A 19393-nucleotide genomic window follows, 5' to 3' on the forward strand; every position below is an offset into this window, starting at 1 on the left:
CTGGGCGGAATTGGTGCGCAAAAAAAGGATGTTGCGGACAGGAATCGGGAGTCCAAGGAACACGATTTAGACTTACAGTCCTCTACGTTCGTATGTCTGAAAGTTCGTAAGTTGAAAATTTGTAGAGGAGCGTCTGTATCAGGATACAAGAGGTCCAAAAGATCGTCCTCTTTGGCACTGCTCACGTACTGAGGAGGACATTATCCATCAAGTGAACTATCACGCCCTCATGTCAACCAAAGGTTCAAGGGATGGACTCGGCTTCATGGGTGAATAGAGTAGAATTTAAAGGATGACGTTGATGATAATAATAGTAATAATAATAATGCCTGTTGTTATTGTCCTTTATAAGTGCATCCCTTTCCCGACTTGCTTAGGTTTCTACATGTAGTTGCTTTTGATGTATCTTTTTTTGTTGCTTTTTTATGATTATGCTTTTCAAGTTGCTTGTATGAAGACGCCAGCAAAAACCGGTTAATAAACCAGTCATTGAAAAACAGCGGCATCATTTTCGTGTTTCAGAAGCGGGACCCTTAAGGCGGCTCCGCCGTCTTAGATCTGCCTATAAATAGCGCCCAATTTATAACGGCGCCCAACGAGAGACTCGGGAAACGCTTCTGGTGTGGCGTTACCATTACTGCTCTGCTCATTCTTCAAGACATAAAATACCAAAAAAACAAAAAAAAAAACAAAATAATTGGTCCAGTATGAACTTAAACGATTTGGGATTGTTAACGCTGGAGGATGTAATGTCTTAACAGAAGCACACAAGCGGCTGGCGGTAACTGAACGGAGCATTGTTCGCCTGCCAGTTCAGGTGGCGACGAGAAAAGCATCCAAGAACTTTAAAAAGGTGTTAGACTAATATTTAGCACTGGATTTTCACACCAGGAAATAGCTGTGGAGAACACCTAGATGAATCGCATTTAGTTCTCCAGAGTACTGGAAAAATCCCGGTTTCGCCCTTTCCGCTTATTTGCTCGTTGCGCGCAAACGATCACTTAAATACAGCGGTTATTGGCATTTCATATGCAAAAAATAAGTTTATTTCAATCATAGTGCTTCGCTTTTCGTCCTCTTTCGTTATGCATTAAAATGTTTATTCACCTCAACTTAAATTCCACCGATTCCTCCAAAAAGCAGCAGCTAAACTTTTAACGAACTGCGTTGTTAAAAATGCCTGAGACGGCCATACAGAGACCTGGTGTGGACATTATATATGCCGCGAGGTTTCACCGAAGACTATAATTATACTTGGCTGTTCACAGGTCTGAGGCGGTCTATCGGTTTGATGACAGTTTTAAATAACACACACTTAAAATTGCACCCAGTACATATTCACAGTTCTCTACAAATGATTTATGCCCATGGTTCACAAATAAATGGCGCTTATTTTCCCTAATTATATTAAAATATTTTTCCTTGGTATTAGCTGAATGCCAGCAGGTAGAAAATCGCGAAGCTGGGGCTGGCTACTTAAGAGGAACACATAAAAAGCAGCGCGGCTCAAATGGCTTTTAAAGAGCTAAAACTGCGCTCGCATCATCGCTAAAACAACGAGTACATCGCTGCAGGAAACCTGACCTAAATCAACGCCAGACAACAATCACTGCAAAGTGCAGGTTTAACACGTGTTTTGTGACTTTCTATACGAAATAAAAATAGCAAGTTCAGGACAAGCAACAAACAGAGAAAATGGACTATGTTTTTCTTTACATTCACAGAATGAATATGAAAACATCTGCTTAAATGATATTTGATACATGATAAAAATGTGACGAACGTCATACATAAAGAATAAACCTTAACATTATCTAAAGAGGTGGAAGTCGACACCCTCATAAACGAGTAATGCAAATATGTAACTTAAAACTGCAACTGACAAACTCAATAATAGTAATAAAATAATAACGGTCCAGATCTGCATGTCACCAATCTAACTGGCATGAAGAATCTGAGCCTTTTTGACAGGATTATAAACAAACATGGGCAGTATCATGGATGCAGACCCCTTCAAAATAAAAATACTCAGACGTGAAATGCATCATACTTAGCGGATGACACTGTTAATAACGGTAATGACTCTTCCCCCTTCTCAGGTAACTACCAGCAGAGTGTACAGATCCTGGGATTAACTAGCACAACACACAGAACTACCGTTAGGTTAACCTAAACCCAGAGAAGAACTCACTCTGGAAGCAGGACGGTGAAAATATGCTGAATATGTACAGATAAAACAGCCAGTGAACTTTAAAAATAAAACGAGTAGCATAGACCTAAATCTGTAACTAGGCAGCACGGTTCTGGTTTACGAGGGAAGTCACTGGCGCCACTGAAGTTCATCGCTTTGTTCTCTTGGTGGGAGGCTCCTCTGACTTCTGCCCCCCTCGGGTGCGAACTGCAGGGGGGCTGGCCTCACGTTTGCGTCCTTGGCCCCTACCTGCCCTGTAAAGGAGACGCAGTAGTTTGTTGGTCACATGGAGAAAATATGAAGTGAAAAGGTAAATACTACACATACAGACAATCAGACAGACACAGATACGCAGACAGACACGCAGAGATACACAGACAGACACGCCGACAGTCACACAAAGACACGCAGAGAAACACGCAGAAACAGACACGCAGACCGACACACAGAAACAGACACGCAGACCGACACACAAACACAGATACGCAGACACGCAGAGACGCAGAGACAGACACGCAGAGACAGACACGCAGACAGTCACAGACACAGGCAGACACACAGAGAGAGAGACACAGAAACAGACACACAGACAAAGAGAAACACAGAGAGAGACAGACACACATGTGCAGCATGCAGACACACACATCTCCATACCGCGTGGCTGGGGGGGTGTCCTCCTTCCCACTGAGTTTACTCAAGGCGCGGGTGGATGGTTTAGGTGGCTTGTTCCTGGGGGGTAAGGGGGGGGGGGATTTCTCTTGTAAGCTGGAGGCCGTATATATGGGCACCAAGAGCAGCTCTGCTGAGCCTTTGGCCTGTGGATAGCATTCCTGCTGGGTGCCCAAGATGCAGACTGAGAGCGTCCCCAGGCACCCCCAGGCTACAGGCACCCCCAAGTGTGCTCTTACCTCTGGGCCTCCAGACGGGTCGCTGACCGCGTTGTGGCTCGCGTCTGAGTCTCTTCGTCCTCCTCATCCTCCACCTCCTCGTCCACCTGCATCTCTCCCACCCAATCGGCCGCTCTCTTGTCCTTCCTCTCAGACATGGTCTTTTCTGCGTGGTAAGAGTTGGCACGTCGGGCTCCTTGCTTACCACATAAGCCCCACCCCCCTTCGGAAAGGAAAGCGGGGACTGCAGAAGTATGCCCCTGGGTAAAGGCCTCCCCAAAGACCCCACTCAGGGCACAGCTGAAGGGGCCTCCTCTCACAAGGGTGCATGTGCCTGCTGGCTGCGTTCTCTACCTGTGTCCTCAGTCACTGTGCTGATGGCTGCAGCAGCCTTGGGGGGTCGTCCCCTACGAGCCGGCTTCTTCTCTGGGGGGGCTTCCCGCTCCTCATCCTGCAGGGAGTCATGGTAAAGCTAAAGGTGACTTCCCATCTCTGTCCTCACCCAGCTCACTCGTTCCCTCGCAGGAGGCTTACGTTTTGGGCTTTGCTGTCAGCGCCAGCCTCCTTCTCATCCTCCTGGTCATCAGACTGGCTCGCTGGACGAATTCAGAGACACACATTAGGGAAATAGCTCAACTCTCTAATGGGTATGAGGGGCAGCGATGCGTCACCCCGGCGAATGGTCTTACCGCTGGTGTCTCGCGGGAGTCTCTCTCTTGGCCTCATCGCACCGTCACTCTTGTCTTCTGCTTCTTCAGCTTGAGAATCCTTCAGCAGCAGGCAGAGTCAAACACAAAGCCCGCAAAAGAGCTCCAATACAATCAGAACACCAACACCACACAGTAATAATAAAGACGTGCATCTACCTAGGTGTGGAAGAGGACAGCGTGAAACACTCACCTCTCCAGACTCTGGGACCTCCTCAGATCTCTTCCTCTTTAAAGCTGCCCTGCCTGAGAGGAGAACATTATGGGAAACACATGAACATTTACATGGGATTTGAGCCCACAACCTTATGGGTATGGAGACAGATCCCTAACCAGCTGCACACCACCCTGGGAAACACATGAATACATTTATTTGGCAGATGCTTTTGCCCAAATAGAGGATTAGAAAGCAAGGTCAGCCAGAATCTGGAGCAGCTGGGGTTCAGGGTTTCACCCAACAGCCCCACTGGTGATATAATCAAGCTGTTGGCCATGAGATATTAGCACACAACCCTATGGGAAAGGGAAATGGAAGTCCCTCCCACCTGTGCCTGGAGGCCGGCCCACTCGTCCGCGACGGCCGCCCCTCTTCCCGCCACTCTTTTCCTCCACCTCCTTCTGAGACAGAGAGGAGAAAGTGCTTTAAAGCGGGGAGCTGTTTCTGGGACACCAGCCCAGAGACTCTCACTGACAGCTCGGCGTCTCACCTCCCCTGCTTTGCCCTCTGTGTCACCGAGCCCCTCAGCATCACTCCTCCTCTGCAGGGTGCCTGTTTGAGAAGAAGCCAGTCTTACAGCACACACTGCGAGTCCCCCTGTGAAGGGAAACTCAGGCGAGCCCTCATCTGATGCCCTGACTCTGCAGAGCAGCTCCTCTCCTGCGTGCACAGGTGGCTGTTTGTGCCCCGTTTGTGCAGGACGCACTACATGTACGAGTTTCCAGTCACGAGTTCCGAGGACACTCACTTTTACTGGATCCAGGATGCCGTCCTCTCCGCCCCGGTGTTCCTGCTGTCTCCACTTCCTTCATGATGGGACACAAGAACACAGGCTGACTGAGTTGCAAACCTAAACAGACCCGTGTGCTGATTATGCATTCACACGCACGTCAACGTCATTTTTTTTAAATGACTGCTTGTTATGGGATGTTCACATTAGAGACTGATGCATTTCATAAATGTGCAGAAATTTCATCTCTAGGTAACAATGAGAGAGACGGACCCCTTCCACAGCCTCTCCTTCCTCCTCATCCTCCTCGGGCTCCTGAGATGATGATCCTAGTAAAGGACACATCAGATATGTGTTGGAAGAGCCGGTTTCCCGCTGTCAGAGTCACATGACCTTGACCCACACACATCTGTTTACATCTGTTAGTTATCTAATGATCTGTGGATGAAGGACTTACGCATCTCCTCCAGAGGGGGCGCTGTCTTTGAAGACCTTCTGCGACGTGGCACCTTGGACCCTGAAGATTTCTCGCTTTCATTATCCTAGAGCAGATGCTCAATTTATTCAATTTAGTCAAGCATGCAGGCTGAGAGCAGATAAGAGATCTGTGCATTAATCACGCAAGCTATAAACCATTAATTAAAATAGTGATCAACGCCTTCCCAAGAGCTGGCATGTACGCTCTTGACATCACAAGAGATGGGAGGGGCTTCCACTCACGCTTTCGGGTTTGGGGCCTGGCACTGCACCTTCTGCCTTTTGTGACTTTCCTGTGGGGGGGGGGTACAGAGTCAGGGGGTCACAGAGGTCCTTCCCAAAAGCCCTTGGCTTAGAGGGGGTAGACCTACCGGCATCTCCCCGGGGGGTGCTCAGGGGCGGTCTGCCCCTGCGGGGGCGAGTTTCCTTCACATCGTCTGCTTCCTCTTCCTGTTTAAGAGTAAACATACATAATGTCAACTGCTTATCCAGTATGGTGCAGTGGGGAGCCCGGGAAACACAGCATAGCACAGCACAGCACAGCACAGCACATGCTGACATGCGGTCAGTCACACACAGCCAGCCCTGGAAGTCTGAGGCCACAGCTCGAACCCTAAGCTTCCATGATGCCGAGCATCTATAGGCGTTCTCACACCGAAGGTTAGTCGACTAGGTCCTAGTGTCTTGAGCCATCTAGCTCCAGGTCAATTTTTTGTCACTTTCCCACCACACAACAGAAACTGTGAACTTTATGCTAAATAAGCTTGGGAGATGCAAAAAGCTAATAGGTTAAACTTCACACATAAGTCGAAAGTACACCGCCACCCCAAGACAATGAAGAAATTGCTTTGTTAGTTATTTATTAGTTATTGGGGAGATTGCTCAAGCGTTTTAAAAATATGGGGCAAAACTATTTGGTATAAGCTCCTCCCAGTAAAAGGGACTAAAAAAAGGTTCTGGAACCACTTCTAAGGAGAGTTCCTGCGATGGGAACGCAAAAAATCTGATGCCAGTTCAGCTTACATTGCCTGCTGTTTGATACAGTTTTATATGTACGCTATCTAGACCTAGCAGACTTAGAATTTGCTTAGTTTAGAAGGTGCTGGGGGGTGGGGCAACGATCCAAACACAAGCACTGACCTCTTCTTGGGTTTCTGTTCCGGTCTCTTTAAGCTCACCCTCCCCTGGTGAAATCTTACCTGCAGAAAACAGACAGCATCACATTTCATCAGTAACTATATATGTCCTATATACAAGAACAAAACAGCAGAATGGCATTTCCCGCATTCGGGTGCAGAAACAGGGCAGCTTACTGGCATCCCTGGCAGCAGTGAGCTTCTGGCCCGGCCTCCCCTTGCGCGTCATCCTGCCCTCTGCTCGGTCCTCCTACACAGCCCAGCAAACAGGCCTTTTCATCAGTGCCCTGACAGCGTAGCCGATACGGTGCCAGTGCGGCCAGCACACCGGGGTTACCTGCTCCACTGGATCTGCTCCCGTCTCCTCCTCTAGCCCATCTGACTTTGAAGCGCTACCTGTAACAGAGGAGCCAGCTCAGGCTGTCTGCACAGCGTCACGCAGACGGCAGCGCAGACGGCAGCGCAGACGGCAGGTGTCACTCACTGGCTTGTTTAACGAGCCTGGGCGGCCGGCCTCGACGAGCCTCCTTAACCTCTTGCTGCTTCTCCGCCTGATCCTCCTTCGGACAGGAGACATTTATCCCAGCTTAACATCTATATTTCTGCCTGGTTTAACCAGGTTTCTTTCTGCTCAAATACAAATTATATACTAGTAAAATGAAAGAAAAAAAAATATTTAAAACAAATTACTGTAATCACCACCATTAAACGGCTATAGTGCTGCACAATTAGACTTACAATTTGTGGTTCCTTGCAGTCATGGTCTGATGCGTCCCTTCCTGTACCTACAGACATACAGTAAATTAGCAAAACGTGAGCATTTTCACTGGGAACATTAGTTAAGCAAAGCACGCCACACAGAGCTCACTGGTATCCTCAGCAGCTGCACTGGATGGCTCTCCATCACGTTCAGCATCTCCAGGCTGCTGTAAGACAGGGAACAAAAGCAATGCTCTAGAATGATAATACTTTATTGATCTCTGTGGGGAATTTCTCTTTTCGCCTACCCCATCCTGCCTTCCGAGACATGCAGAGACATATACAGGTGAGAGCAAGCTTGGCAGTGAAGGGCAGCCACCTGCAAGTGCCACCCATAGAGCTGGGGGTTAAGGGCCTTCCTCACGGGCCCATGGACATGTGACTGTTCTGCTGACACCAGGCTTGAACCGGCGATCTTTTGATCACAAGCACAGAGGCTTTGGCCGCTCAGCCACTCATTGCCCTCAAAGAGGCACTGAGAGACAGGCAGTCTGAGACTAACGAGCCCATTACAGCACTGGCTACACATCGAGACACGGCCGGCTGGCCGCCGGTCATGGAGCTGGAGCCCTACCTCCTCGGCTCTCCCTGCAGGGCCTGATGGTCCCGGCTGCTCCCCGCCTGCACAGAGAGGGGATCACAAGGCTTCAGTGCAGCTAGATGCCCCCTAGGATTTTACATCTCATTTTGCAATTATTTAGCTGCTTCAATTTGAGGCAGCAAATAACCGCTCACCACGTATTTACATAACCAGCGGGATTGTGCTTTGGTGGACGGAGCTTACCTACTGAGCTCTGCATGTTCTCACCCTCCCTAGTAAGAGACTTTTCTGAAGTATAGGCCTCTACTGCCTCAGCATTCACTCTGACCTCCTCTGTGGGAACGCAGGCATCACCTACACATAGAAAAAGGTCGACAGGTCGCGACTGACCCCAAAAACAGAAAGTCATGGGGACATCTGCTATTTGGGACAAAGGCTTCAAACAGGTCATGTGTTTGAATCCCAGACTGGACAGAGCAGCTGATGACATTTTCGAAAAAAGGTAGAGTTCCGAAACTTTCATACTGCCATTAATAAGCCGAAAGGCACCACAGAGTGACAGCTTCTTACCTGTTTCTGGTGGTACGATCACATCCTCTTCCTTTTTATGTCCTGCTACTTCCAGCTCGACATCCTACACAGGAAGCCATAGAGCAGGGGGTGGCTAATCTTACCCAGAAAGGGTCGCTGTGTGTGCAGGTTTTCCCTGCGACTCCCTAATTAGATTACTAACTAGAGGACAGATTGGCTGAAGAGTCCTCACACCTGGGTGTGAACAGCTGACCTAAAGGTTATCCCAAAAACTCGCATACACACCGGCCCTTTGCAGATAACATTGCCCACCCCTGCCATAAAGCATTGGCACTGCCTGCTTAGACTTGAGATAATTCTTTCCATGGCTTATTTTAACCGAAAAGAAACTTACTACCAGCTTGGATGTAAAAGCCAACACGAACCACCAAGTGACTACATGCCCTTGATTTCAGAAAGATGTATCAGGAGACAAACAGTACTTCTACCTAAGCAGTGTGCAAGTCGATATGATGGGCAAAGTCAAAGCCATGGGCAATCACACGGAAAACTCACATGGCATCCAGTTTTGGAGACCTCTGTGGGTACAGCAGGCTCAGGACTGCGACTTGCAGGCACGTCTTCTGGAAAAGGGGATGAAGACACATTAGTAAGACATCTTGCCTATAGCTGGGAGGACAGTGCAACCAATTACAGCTCTCACCTAGGTGTAGTGGCTCGGGCGACGCGGCGTTCACGACAGGATCAGGCTGCTCCTCCGTTTTGGTTTCTGGAGTATTGTCACTCTTGTCTGGATTTTCCAGTTCTTCACCAACAGCCTCATCCTCCTTTCAAAACACGGGCACGTGGAAGATGTAAGAATCAGTAAACTTCTTTCCAGAAAGACTGGATGGACAAACTAGTAGAGTTTACCTCCAACTTTTCAGAGCAGTTGTCATCCCCCAAATCACCAACCAGCTGGTCACCTGGTGTTTTAGAGCCTACACCTGCAAACACACCATTACTCTGAGACTGCTATCACCACAATGCAAACAGTACAGGATGAGAGGGGACAGAGTGAAGATACCTTCAAGAACTGGCTGGACGGTCTCAGAGAAGTCAGTCTCTTGCGAGGTCTTTGGAGGTGACATTTCCACAGTTTCGACGGCTATTGTGATGCCATCAGTAGCCTCGTGGCTAAAATTCCCACTAACTTCTGGAGGACAAGCCGCTTCAGGCTGCTCTGGCTCAGATGAGGTGATAGTCAAAGGTAAGTGTGGGTGAACTGCAGTCAGGCTGTGACACACCGACATGTCAGGATCCATGGAGAGAAGGGTCAAGGCTGCTTCTTGCATCTTCAAGTCTGCCTCTTGCAGGGAGATGCCTGGGAGCAGCTGTCCCATCTCGGGGCTGATGGTGGAAGAGGAGGCACAAGATGCCAATTCCATGCTCCCCACTTCTTGAGGAACGTTACATACTTGTTCTTGTTGGTCTACTCCAAAGTCCTTATCTGTACTGTGGATGAGCGGAGTGTCTGCTGATGGCTCTTCTGTGGGACTTGGTGGGCGATTCACTTCTGCGGATGCCGGCTGAAGGGTCAGGTCATCGTCAATTTGCATTGCAGTGTCGTCATCCTCAAGTTCAGGAGTGATGTCACTCAGAGCATCAAAAGTGTCATCTACTGTACTTGTGGTGGCAGCAGAACCCACAACCTCACAATCCATGTTGTCTTCTTGAGTTTGGAGCTTGTTTGGTGGTGGAGTCTCTGGCACAGAAGGGGAGACTGAGACACCAACTGAAGACTCCTTTTTCTTCTCACACTGGGCCTCTTCTGTTTTTGCTGCATCATTACCCAGCTTCTCAGCAGTATTTTTGGAGTCCCTACTCTCTTTTTTCTCGTGTAAGGTCTCAGTAGAAGCTTTGCTGTCCTCCTTCAAACCCCCATCCTTCTTCTTCTCCTTGGATGAGTCCGACCTGCTGCTGATTTTGGCACTTTTGCTCTTGCTCTCTGAACTCAGAGCTTTCTTCTCTGCTTTAGGCACTGGTTGGGTTTTGGGTTCCTCCTTGGATTTGGATCTAGACTTCTCTGTAGAGGTGGATTTGACCTTTGACCCAGACTCTGCATCCCTAGTCTTGTGGTCAAGGTCTGTGTCAGGTTTCTCAGGCTTTAGGTGTTCAAGGGAAGCTTGATCCATTTTTGGTTTGCGGTCAGCATCTCTCTCACTAGACCTCATGTCCTTAGTCTCTGATTTAGGCCGGCTCTTCTCCACATTCTTGTCTTCGGTGAGGCTTTTGGATCTCTTTGCAACCTCTCTGGCATGTTTATCCTTCTTCTTCCCACTCTCAGATCCAGGCTCGATGTCTAACTTGTCCTCAGAAGATCCTGTTGAGTCCAGGCAGAATGGAAGTTTGGTATCACTTTTTATCAGAGGAACCTTTTCCACTTTGGTCTTTTCGATCTTCAAGGCATCTGCTGAGGATGACACCTTTGCCTTCTTAGGGACATCCTTTTGAGAGCCTTCTTCCAGGGCCCCTGCCTCTGAGACAGATACCCTGGACTCGCGGCCTGATAAGGAAGTCCGTCGATCCCCTCTGGCTTTGCTCTTCTTCTCTGCCTTCTCGTCCGGATTTGCCTTATTCACAGAAGCTCCATCCTTCTGAGAGCTTTCCTCCATATGCGCATCGTTACTGCTGCGACCAAATACTGCAGCCTTCTCAGCTTTTGGCTTGTGTTTGCTGCGCTCATCAGAAAGACTGCGCTCCTTCTCAGCTCTGTCCTTTTCTCGAGCATGTTTGGGCATGTCCCCTTGTTCTCTGCGGGGGTGCCTGTCAAACTTCCCGACTGCTCTCTGTCGAAGCAGCTCTTCGGACGCCTGTTCCAAGTCCAGAATGAATGAATGGGTCTTGCTCCTATCGAGCAGCTTCCTGGGATCTCGGGCCTCAGATGGGCTTTCCCCACTGCTCTTTCTCCTCCATCCCTCATCTGATGCAGCCGATTCAGAAATTTTCCTGATGGACCTGGGCTGCTGACCCTTTAAGAAGGATCCCTTCATTTCCTGTGTCAACACAAACATCCATGAAGCAATATGCAAAAGTCACCGCTAGGTATGCTTGAAGAGCACTCATTTAAAAATTACTGCCATTAAAAAAAAGTTACAGTATAATCTTAAAGCTTAAAAATAATCCACTACTGATAAGAACAGTGGCAATGTTACTTAAAAAGCAGTCCATTTACTTGTAACGATTACATCGTTATGCCCAAACTCATTAAGCCAACCAGCATATCTACATAAAGAAATGTGCTACTTGCATCAGGCTTCTTCAGAAGCTCTTCCTCTGCATCTCCTTTCTTCTTGTTGCCAACCTCATCCTCCTTCCTGCCAATTGACAAATGACCTCACTGATGTAGGGAGCACTGGGTCACAGACGCGCAGAGCCTCATAGGCTCTCCATTTCGCAGCACACTCACATTCACACTCTCACATGCACGTACATGCAGACACACACTCACCTTGAATGCTTTCTTCTCTTCCTGCTGATGGCTACCTTCTTCTCCAGGACCTTCTTCTCCTTGCGTGCCTCCTTTCCAGATGTGCCTGGGACCTCCAGGCTTGGAGGGGACATCTCCATCTTCTCTTCTGTGGAGGACAGGGTGGGAGAGGGACATGCTTTTCAGGACAGAAGCACTTCATCGGTATGTACAGTGAGGGAAATAAGTATTTGACCCCTTGCTGAATTCTTAAGTTTAATACAGTAAAGAAAGAGAAACTGGCCTAATACACAGCTGTAGTATAAGTGACAGTGGGTCTGTAAGCCAGCAGTACCGTGGTTCTCCTGCTGGGACATTTTCTGCCGTCGCTTCTCCTCCATCCTTTCCCGGTTCTGCTGCCTCTTCAGCAGCCTCTCTTCTTTGTCCTTGGCCTGGGGGTGAAGGTGAGAGCACACACTGTCATTAACCTCAAGCACCATGATGAGAGGAGATAGCAGTCGACGGGTGACTGGGCATTGCCATGGGTCACTGGGACAGCCAGGCACCAAATGGCCCACTCACCGCATCGCGACGCCTCTGCTCCACGGTGACCTCATCGTCTGAGTCGCTATAGTAACGGGAGTAGAGGAAGGGCTTGTGGACGTAGGCCTGTCGACCGGCCCGGGGCTTGCGCTCTTTGGTCTCCGTTTCCATGGCTACCTTCTTCTCAACCTCCTTCTCATCTTCACGTGCAGAGGTGGAGATTTCAAACACAACTCACAAACCAACCCCACAATAAATATAAACAGCAGCTGAAACCTTAGTGTAGCCCTTTGTCAAATAATTCTTGAGATATATTTTTGAAATACTAAAGTCTTCTGAAGAGTGACACGTTCTCATGAAATGCTAGTGTATACTTCTGATGTAAAGTGCCCATTTTGGCAGACCTGTCAGTGGCAGGAGAAGACCATGCGCACCTTCTGAGATGATCTCCCCCTCTTCTGTGCTGTCAGACACTGGTGGCTCCTCTTCGCTCTCCTCTTCAAAGGATGACAGGTCGCTGGTGTGAACTGAGCTCACCGTGATGTCACTGAGACCTTCAAGGTCTGAGTCCTCCAAGGAGTACTCTGGAATGGACAGGAACACGCATCACACATGAGACGACCAACAGAGACCATCGTGACAGCAACCAGAGAAGTCCAGCACCCTGTACTCTTACATGACAGAAACAACTTCACTTGTGTAAACTGCCCACAGTGTACTGTACGCATGTAAGAGCGTGTCTGTGCCCTCGGAATGGACCCAGGGCGCACCCCTGCCTCATGCCATGTGCTGGCTTGGACAGATTCAGAAACCCCCTGAGACTCTGGCTAGAATAAGCAGTTGGATGATGGATCGACAGAGGTGTATGCTGCTGTACACATTAGAGTGTCTTGATTATATTCACACTTTTAATGGATATAGCTGGCTCTTTTGTAAATCCCAAAACTGACTTGGTTTTCTAAAGCACCTGTGTCGATATAGGTCTTCAGTAAGTGCCACTATTCTGTAGCTCTGGTACGTGATCTGAACTGACTTAATTCCTGGGTTACAGGCGCTTACTGCAGTACTTATCAACCACTGGACTGCAGGCCAGGAGCAGGCTGCAAAACTGTGGAAGGGAAACGTGCCGGTCCGTAACAGGCTGCTCTATCTGTACAGATGTGAAATTTGCAAAAACATACTGATGTGTTAGCGAAAATTACAAAAGACGAAATTTGACAAAGGGGACCAACGCTGCCCTCCCCTGAGCTGCCAGTGTGATAAATGATCTCCTCCTGGGTTGGAAAGCTTGACAAATCCTTCTCTAAGTTACACAGTAAAGAGTGATCGCTACAAAAAGCAATTAAGCTGTGCCAGTTATGCAAGCTATTTGTATGTATGTGGCAGCATCAATGACACTCGCAACATATAAAAAAGGCAACATAAAATTCTAAACACTCTGAGTATTAATAAAGCACCGAATGCTCTGGGCATCACGCCCCCTCTTTGTGAGTATTAATATAGCACCGAATGCCCTGGGCATCACGCCCCCTCTTTGTAAGTATTAACAAAGCACCAAAAACTCTGGGAATCATGCCCCCTCTTTGTGAGTATTAACAAAGCACCGAATGCTCAGGGCATCACGCCCCCTCTTTGTGGGTATTAACAAAACACTGAACGCTCTTGGGCATCACGCCCCCTCTTTGTGAGTATTAATAGAGCACCAAATGCTCAGAGCATCATGCACCCTTCTTCTGAAAACTAATAATGCACTGAATGATGGCATCTCGCATCTTCTATTTGAGTATTAATAAACTGCTAAACGCTCAGGGCGTTGTGCATCCTCTTTCAGAGTATTACTAAGCTCCAAACACTCAGGAAATCACACACTCTCTTTCTGAGTATTGATGAAGCTCCAAATGCTTGGGGAATTGCGCACTCTCTTTCTCAATATTAATAAAGCAGTCAACACCCAGGACAACTTGCACCATCTTCTGAGTACAGGTTGTTGTCAACTAGCGACTGTGATTGGTTCCGACTGACTGGACATGTCGGCTCTTTATTGTATATACAAAATAAATGTACAGCAAAATGATATCATCTTGAAGTCATATTCTTCTGGTTAACCTTTATCACCATGTTTTTTAGTTCATTATTATAAAGCTGCTAAGACTCACATGGATACGAATGTATACTGTACTGTGACCGAGGGCTGACGACTATTTTTCTCTAGATTAATCTATCGACTATTTTATCAATTTGTTGGCCAATATAAATAATTTTTCCTCCAGAAAATCAACTTCACCATTTAATTTAATTTTATTTTGACAACAGCAAACTTGTGTGCCTTTCAGGGCTTTAGACAACGTACGCCGGTTTTTCAGGACTATACAGACATTACTTTCACCTGCAGTTTGACAAGCAGATTAATAGTTTTAGGCATACTACTAAACAGATGTTTGTTGTGATGCCCAAAAGTTAATAATCTGTATAAATCTGTATCCTCATGCTTAATGAATTAGGTTAGGGGAGCATGCCACATACGATACAAGCAATAAGCGCAGAAGTTGCGACAAAGAAAGGGACAGATCAGCAGCCATAATATTTTTTTAAGAGATATTGTGGTAAAACAAGGTAAAAAGATGTTGGTGATGCAGCAGATGCTTTGGGAGTCACTGGCCTGGGCTGTTTTGCACAGTCACTAGAGCTTGTGATACACGAGGGGCTGCCATCGCAAGGAGGTGACACTGTTGCCAGTGGGAGAAAAACTCTGGGCATTTTAAGCATTTGCCACTTCCTGGAAATTCCTCAAAAACACTTAAAACAAGATCTACAAACAAGGTGGAACAGCACTTTATGCATGTTTCTAGTAGGTTAATTAATTTTTTGGCATACATATTCTTATTTGTATTTACTGGTTCAAAAATGTTTATATATAGAGTATAAATATAAATTTATATAGATATTTATTATCTTAAAATATGAAAGTAAAAAGAGCTCTTGTATTGGAATCTGTATCGGTATCAGCAGTTGTGTATTGGAATCAGATTGGAACTAAAAAATGTGAATCCACCTATCCCTATTAATAAATAGCCTCCACCTCTTTCTGAGTATTAACAGAGAGCCAAATGGTTAGGACATCAGTCCCCCTCTTTCTGAGTATTAACAGAGAGCCAAATGGTTAGGACATCAGTCCCCCTCTTTCTGAGTATTAACAGAGAGCCAAATGGTTAAGACATCACTCCCCCTCTTTCTGAGCCTTAATAAATAGCCAAACACCCAGGGCTTCGTGCCCCTCTTTATGAGTATTAAAAAAGTGCCAAAAGTTTAGGACAGCATGTCTCCTATCTCTGAATATTAATACAGAGCCAAATGCTCAGGTCATCACGCACCCTCTTTGAGTCTCTCCCTGGCCTTCTGCCGTATGTGCTGCTTCTCACTGGGGGCCTCTCCATCCCTGGCTGGAGCCTCCTCCTTGGGAGTTTTGGCAGCCCTGTCTTTCCCATCTTCTCCTTTGACATCTGGTGCTTCCTCTGCTGACTCTTTGAATTCCTCCCCTTCCTGCTGCTCCTGCTGAGGTGGTGGAGGCTGCTGCTGCTCTGCCTGTTGCTCTGCCTCACCAACAAACTCCTCCTTGATCCCTTCAGGAGTGTCACCGATTTCAGGTTCCATTTTTGGAGTCCCCAGCTCCACTTTCTGTTCCTCCCCCTGACCCTCTTCCTCCTCTTCCACCAGGCTCATGTCCAACTCTCCAGGCTCAGCCTCCAACGCAAACTCTTCCTCAAGGGGCTGCTCTCCCTGGAGGCCGCTCCGCCTGCCAGCCTTATCTGCTGGCCTTTCGCCACAGGTCCAAGCATTGGCCTCCTGGTTTAGGGAGGTGATGGTATCTAAGATAGACATGGCATCGCTGGCTGTCGACGTAGCAGGTGTGGAAGATGGCCCTGTACATGACAAGGAATTAATGTACTTCATAGGAGGGTGCAGGTGTCTGCATGCAGTATTACCCAATCTGTCACATAATCTCACCAAAAGAGATTCCATTTTGCTAACATTTATCATTCTGTCTGCTACACGCATGCCTCAAAAATGCCAAGCCACCCAAAGAAACCATCCTGTAACTGAGAGGCCTGCTACCTAGAGCCATCAGGTGGTGCTCCTGCTTTTCTTCTGGCTGAGCCAAATACACTGGAGACTCATCGGCAGCCTGCCCTGGTGAGAGGAACTCGCGGACAACCTTCTCCACCTGGGGTCTGAAGGTGTGGTGGATTTTGGGATCCACTACTTGGGCCACAATGCGGTCGACTCCTTGTTCAAGCATTCCAGATCTTATAATTGAAGGAAGAAATAACAGGTCAACGAGGGGTGATCAAATGTATAAATCATTCCTGACTGATCTACATAAAATGAAGGAAGTAACTGACAACAACATAGAGAAACTGAAGCAAGAGACAGACAGGGTAGTATAGATCAGTTCAAAGAAACAAAAGGCATTATAGATCAATTTAAAGGAACACAGGGAAAAAGATGAGTGGGACACAGAGAGGGTCACGACTTATCCAAATCCCATAAACTGTTGGGGCAGACAGTTTTGGGGTATCACATGCCTTCTTCCTAAATATTCATAAATGCCCATGACATCACGCACCCTCTTTCTTAGTAATAGCAACAATTTTGCTGTTACATGGATGTAACACCATGATTAATGCTAAAACACATTTGTAGCTCTTGCATAACTTTTTTTTTTTTTTGCATACGCACTGTAGGACCAGCTGTCTGATGTTGTTCCTTAGCTGGTTCTTGTTCAGGTGAGGGCTCCAAGTGTGATTGGACAAGTGGTTGGATACAAAGTTATCCACACGTTGCCTTAAATTCAGATAGGCAGGCTGAAAATAAATAGCGTCGATTAAACCATAGCAACTAGACAGCAAACAGTTCATAACCATCGGCAAATACTTATCCGCACAAATACTTTCCGAACCAGATAATCAGCAAATATACACTAGCTATACACTACACCCACACGTCAAAATGAATGCATTTCAATATCAGGGAATAATCATAAATATAACCATACCAAATAACCATAATAAACCATAACCACTGACGCAGTTAACGGTCTAATAAACAACTACATTTGCAGGGCGGATATGTTTTCATAAATATTATTTACGTTTCCCCCCGCTTTTTAATAACAAGTTTCATTCATACCTTTGTGTCCACGTCCGCCAGGCAGTCACGTCTGAACTGGTCAAAGAGGCCCTGGGTTTTTAAATGATTCACAATCATAGAGACCAGCTGTGGGTCTCCAGGAGGTAAACCCGCCATTGTAAATCCCAAACGACTAGACTGAAAAAAGAAAATAATATAAAAACACGAGAATCATTCAATTGGCACACCCCCCTTCTCGAGCTATATTTTGATTCTTCTCTAACCTCGATGACCCGGAAGTTTAACTAAATTACAGGAAGTGTCCCATTTACAGCTTTCGTTGTGCCCGTAACGACGCTCCACCTACTGGATGGGAGTGGAAACTGTTTTTCCATGTTTAAAAATAAAAAATGAATGACAGAAAAATGATGTTTTTTTTGTTTGTTTATTATAACAAACAATGATGTTTCTTATAACAAACAGTAACATTTAGATAACACATACACATTAATACATACAGATTTTTAAAGAGGGTGTACATAAGGAAGGCATTTTCGCATCTGAGTTTATATTACATGTATACATCTTACCATCCTCAAATAAGCTTGTAAAATAATGTGTTCTATTTCTACAGTGACCTTGATAGTTTTGTTCGCGCCACAAAGATTTAGATAGGCGATCATACAGAAATCAAAGAACACGAGGAATCCCGCGCAACACCGGATGAACATGCAAAGTACACACAAAACAGAGAGTTTTATTAGATTTTTATATTGATTAATCCTCATATCCTCATGTATCATGTGATTATATCCATTTTCTTTTGCGTTCAACCTATGTAAATAATGAGATACGATTTCATGTTAATAATTTTACTACAGTTAATGAACAGTATAAAAGCAATGCTGAGTCTGCTCGGCAATCTAGCTGACTGCTAATCAAACAAAAAGTTTGGGGTTGAAACTGTTTATCAAAACTGACCACCAGATGGCGACATTTAGCCAGATAACCCATATTCTGCAACTGAAACGTGATACCATGTTAATTGTTAGACGTCAGCCCATACATAGACATTGACACCTATAGCAGAAGTCTCGGCACACTTTAAATGACAACATGGAGGATCTTCTGCGAATTCATCCAAGAGAGAACATAGTGGTAATGGAATATCGGCAATAAGGGGCTACTTAAATGTAATTTTTTTTTTAGTAAAAATATTTTTGCATATTTAAATTAACCTTATATATGTAAAATGTATAAGGTAGCATGATTAATTTAAACCTTGTTTTGTTTATGTGTCTTTCAGAGATTCCACTCTCAACAGCCCTGAAATACAGGGTAGAGGAGAGTACAGTTGTTCAGTTCGTCACAGCCATGTGACAGGAAATAAATAGGGAACTCCCTGTGACACAAATGCTCATCTCTATGTTATCTGTCTTCTATTGTTCTTGATCATCCCGGGGTTTTACCAGTGGCCTTGTTACAAGTGTACTGTTAGACCTGCACCTTTGATAAGTTTCAATAAAAAGGGAAGCAAAATTTATAACCTTCAGACAACAGGGAAATGACTTTACCTGAGTTTACCTGAAGGTGTGACTTGTATGAATGACCTAACTGGCTCGTTATGCTGCAGTAGAAAGTTACCCAAGAGGTATGTCACAGTAGTGTTTTTTTATGTGATATAGTACAGCATATTTAGCTTAACAATCATCACATAATGCAAGGACAATAGAAGCATTATTTCAATGATGTAGCATAATAATATGGAAAATGCCCTGTCTGAGGAGCAGTTCCCTGCTCTTTGTCCCGCCAGACATTATAAAATCTCCACATTTGCTTATTGTCTCTTGGCAGCATGTTTACTACATCATGCTGTCTTGTATGCAAGGGGTGGTGATGTTCCTGTATTGGATTCCTAGTTTTGGAAGATCGATAAATAGGCAACTCTACTGCGCGCTGAGTTTCACGGTGTCCTCTTCCTGTCTGTGTGGTTCCTTTTGATGAGTTAAGTAGAGTGGAGTATCTGAAATGGGGAATGACATTTTTAAAGAATGTCGTAGAAATGGGCGGCACTGCTTGGAGATCTACAGTATGAATGT

At 46.2% G+C, this 19393-nt stretch overlaps 1 protein-coding gene across 5 annotated transcripts; it reads right to left on the reverse strand.

The window, feature by feature from the left end:
* Positions 1-1606: 1606 nt before the first annotated feature.
* On the reverse strand, positions 1607-17581 carry bod1l1 (biorientation of chromosomes in cell division 1-like 1). 5 transcript variants are annotated; one of them, XM_048969878.1, is made up of 36 exons: positions 17355-17581; positions 16905-17029; positions 16281-16471; positions 15539-16087; positions 12602-12751; positions 12207-12367; positions 11980-12076; positions 11667-11793; positions 11466-11532; positions 9243-11211; positions 9089-9162; positions 8880-9003; positions 8732-8796; positions 8216-8279; positions 7889-7999; positions 7679-7725; positions 7214-7271; positions 7084-7130; positions 6830-6905; positions 6683-6741; positions 6523-6595; positions 6350-6408; positions 5581-5659; positions 5453-5502; positions 5190-5274; positions 5006-5061; positions 4751-4808; positions 4493-4554; positions 4331-4403; positions 3979-4031; positions 3768-3846; positions 3613-3674; positions 3433-3550; positions 3100-3244; positions 2846-2920; positions 1607-2445 (listed from the first exon to the last, which is right to left on the reverse strand). In XM_048969878.1, exons 1-36 carry the CDS (start codon positions 17469-17471, stop codon positions 2340-2342), a joined length of 5511 nt encoding a protein of 1836 aa, XP_048825835.1. In that variant the 5' UTR covers positions 17472-17581; the 3' UTR covers positions 1607-2339. The 5 variants fall into 5 exon arrangements, with proteins under 5 accessions (XP_048825835.1, XP_048825836.1, XP_048825834.1 ...); XM_048969879.1 differs by having other exon boundaries at positions 7214-7268; positions 8732-8799; XM_048969877.1 differs by having other exon boundaries at positions 4331-4400; positions 8732-8799.
* Positions 17582-19393: the final 1812 nt, after the last annotated feature.

The sequence above is a fragment of the Brienomyrus brachyistius genome, chromosome 12 (genome assembly GCF_023856365.1).
Source record: "Brienomyrus brachyistius isolate T26 chromosome 12, BBRACH_0.4, whole genome shotgun sequence".
Lineage (NCBI taxonomy): Eukaryota > Metazoa > Chordata > Actinopteri > Osteoglossiformes > Mormyridae > Brienomyrus > Brienomyrus brachyistius.

Excerpts from the sequence above, each read along its gene's own strand:
- bod1l1 (XM_048969876.1), bottom strand. The coding sequence starts at position 17,471 with ATGGCGGGTTTACCTCCTGGAGACCCACAGCTGGTCTCTATGATTGTG. Across the intron at positions 16,088-16,280 it reads GCACCACCTGATGGCTCTAG|GGCCATCTTCCACACCTGCT; the intron begins GTAGCAGGCCTC and ends TGTCATGTACAG. Across the intron at positions 12,368-12,601 it reads GGGGGAGATCATCTCAGAAG|ATGAGAAGGAGGTTGAGAAG; the intron begins GTGCGCATGGTC and ends CTGCACGTGAAG.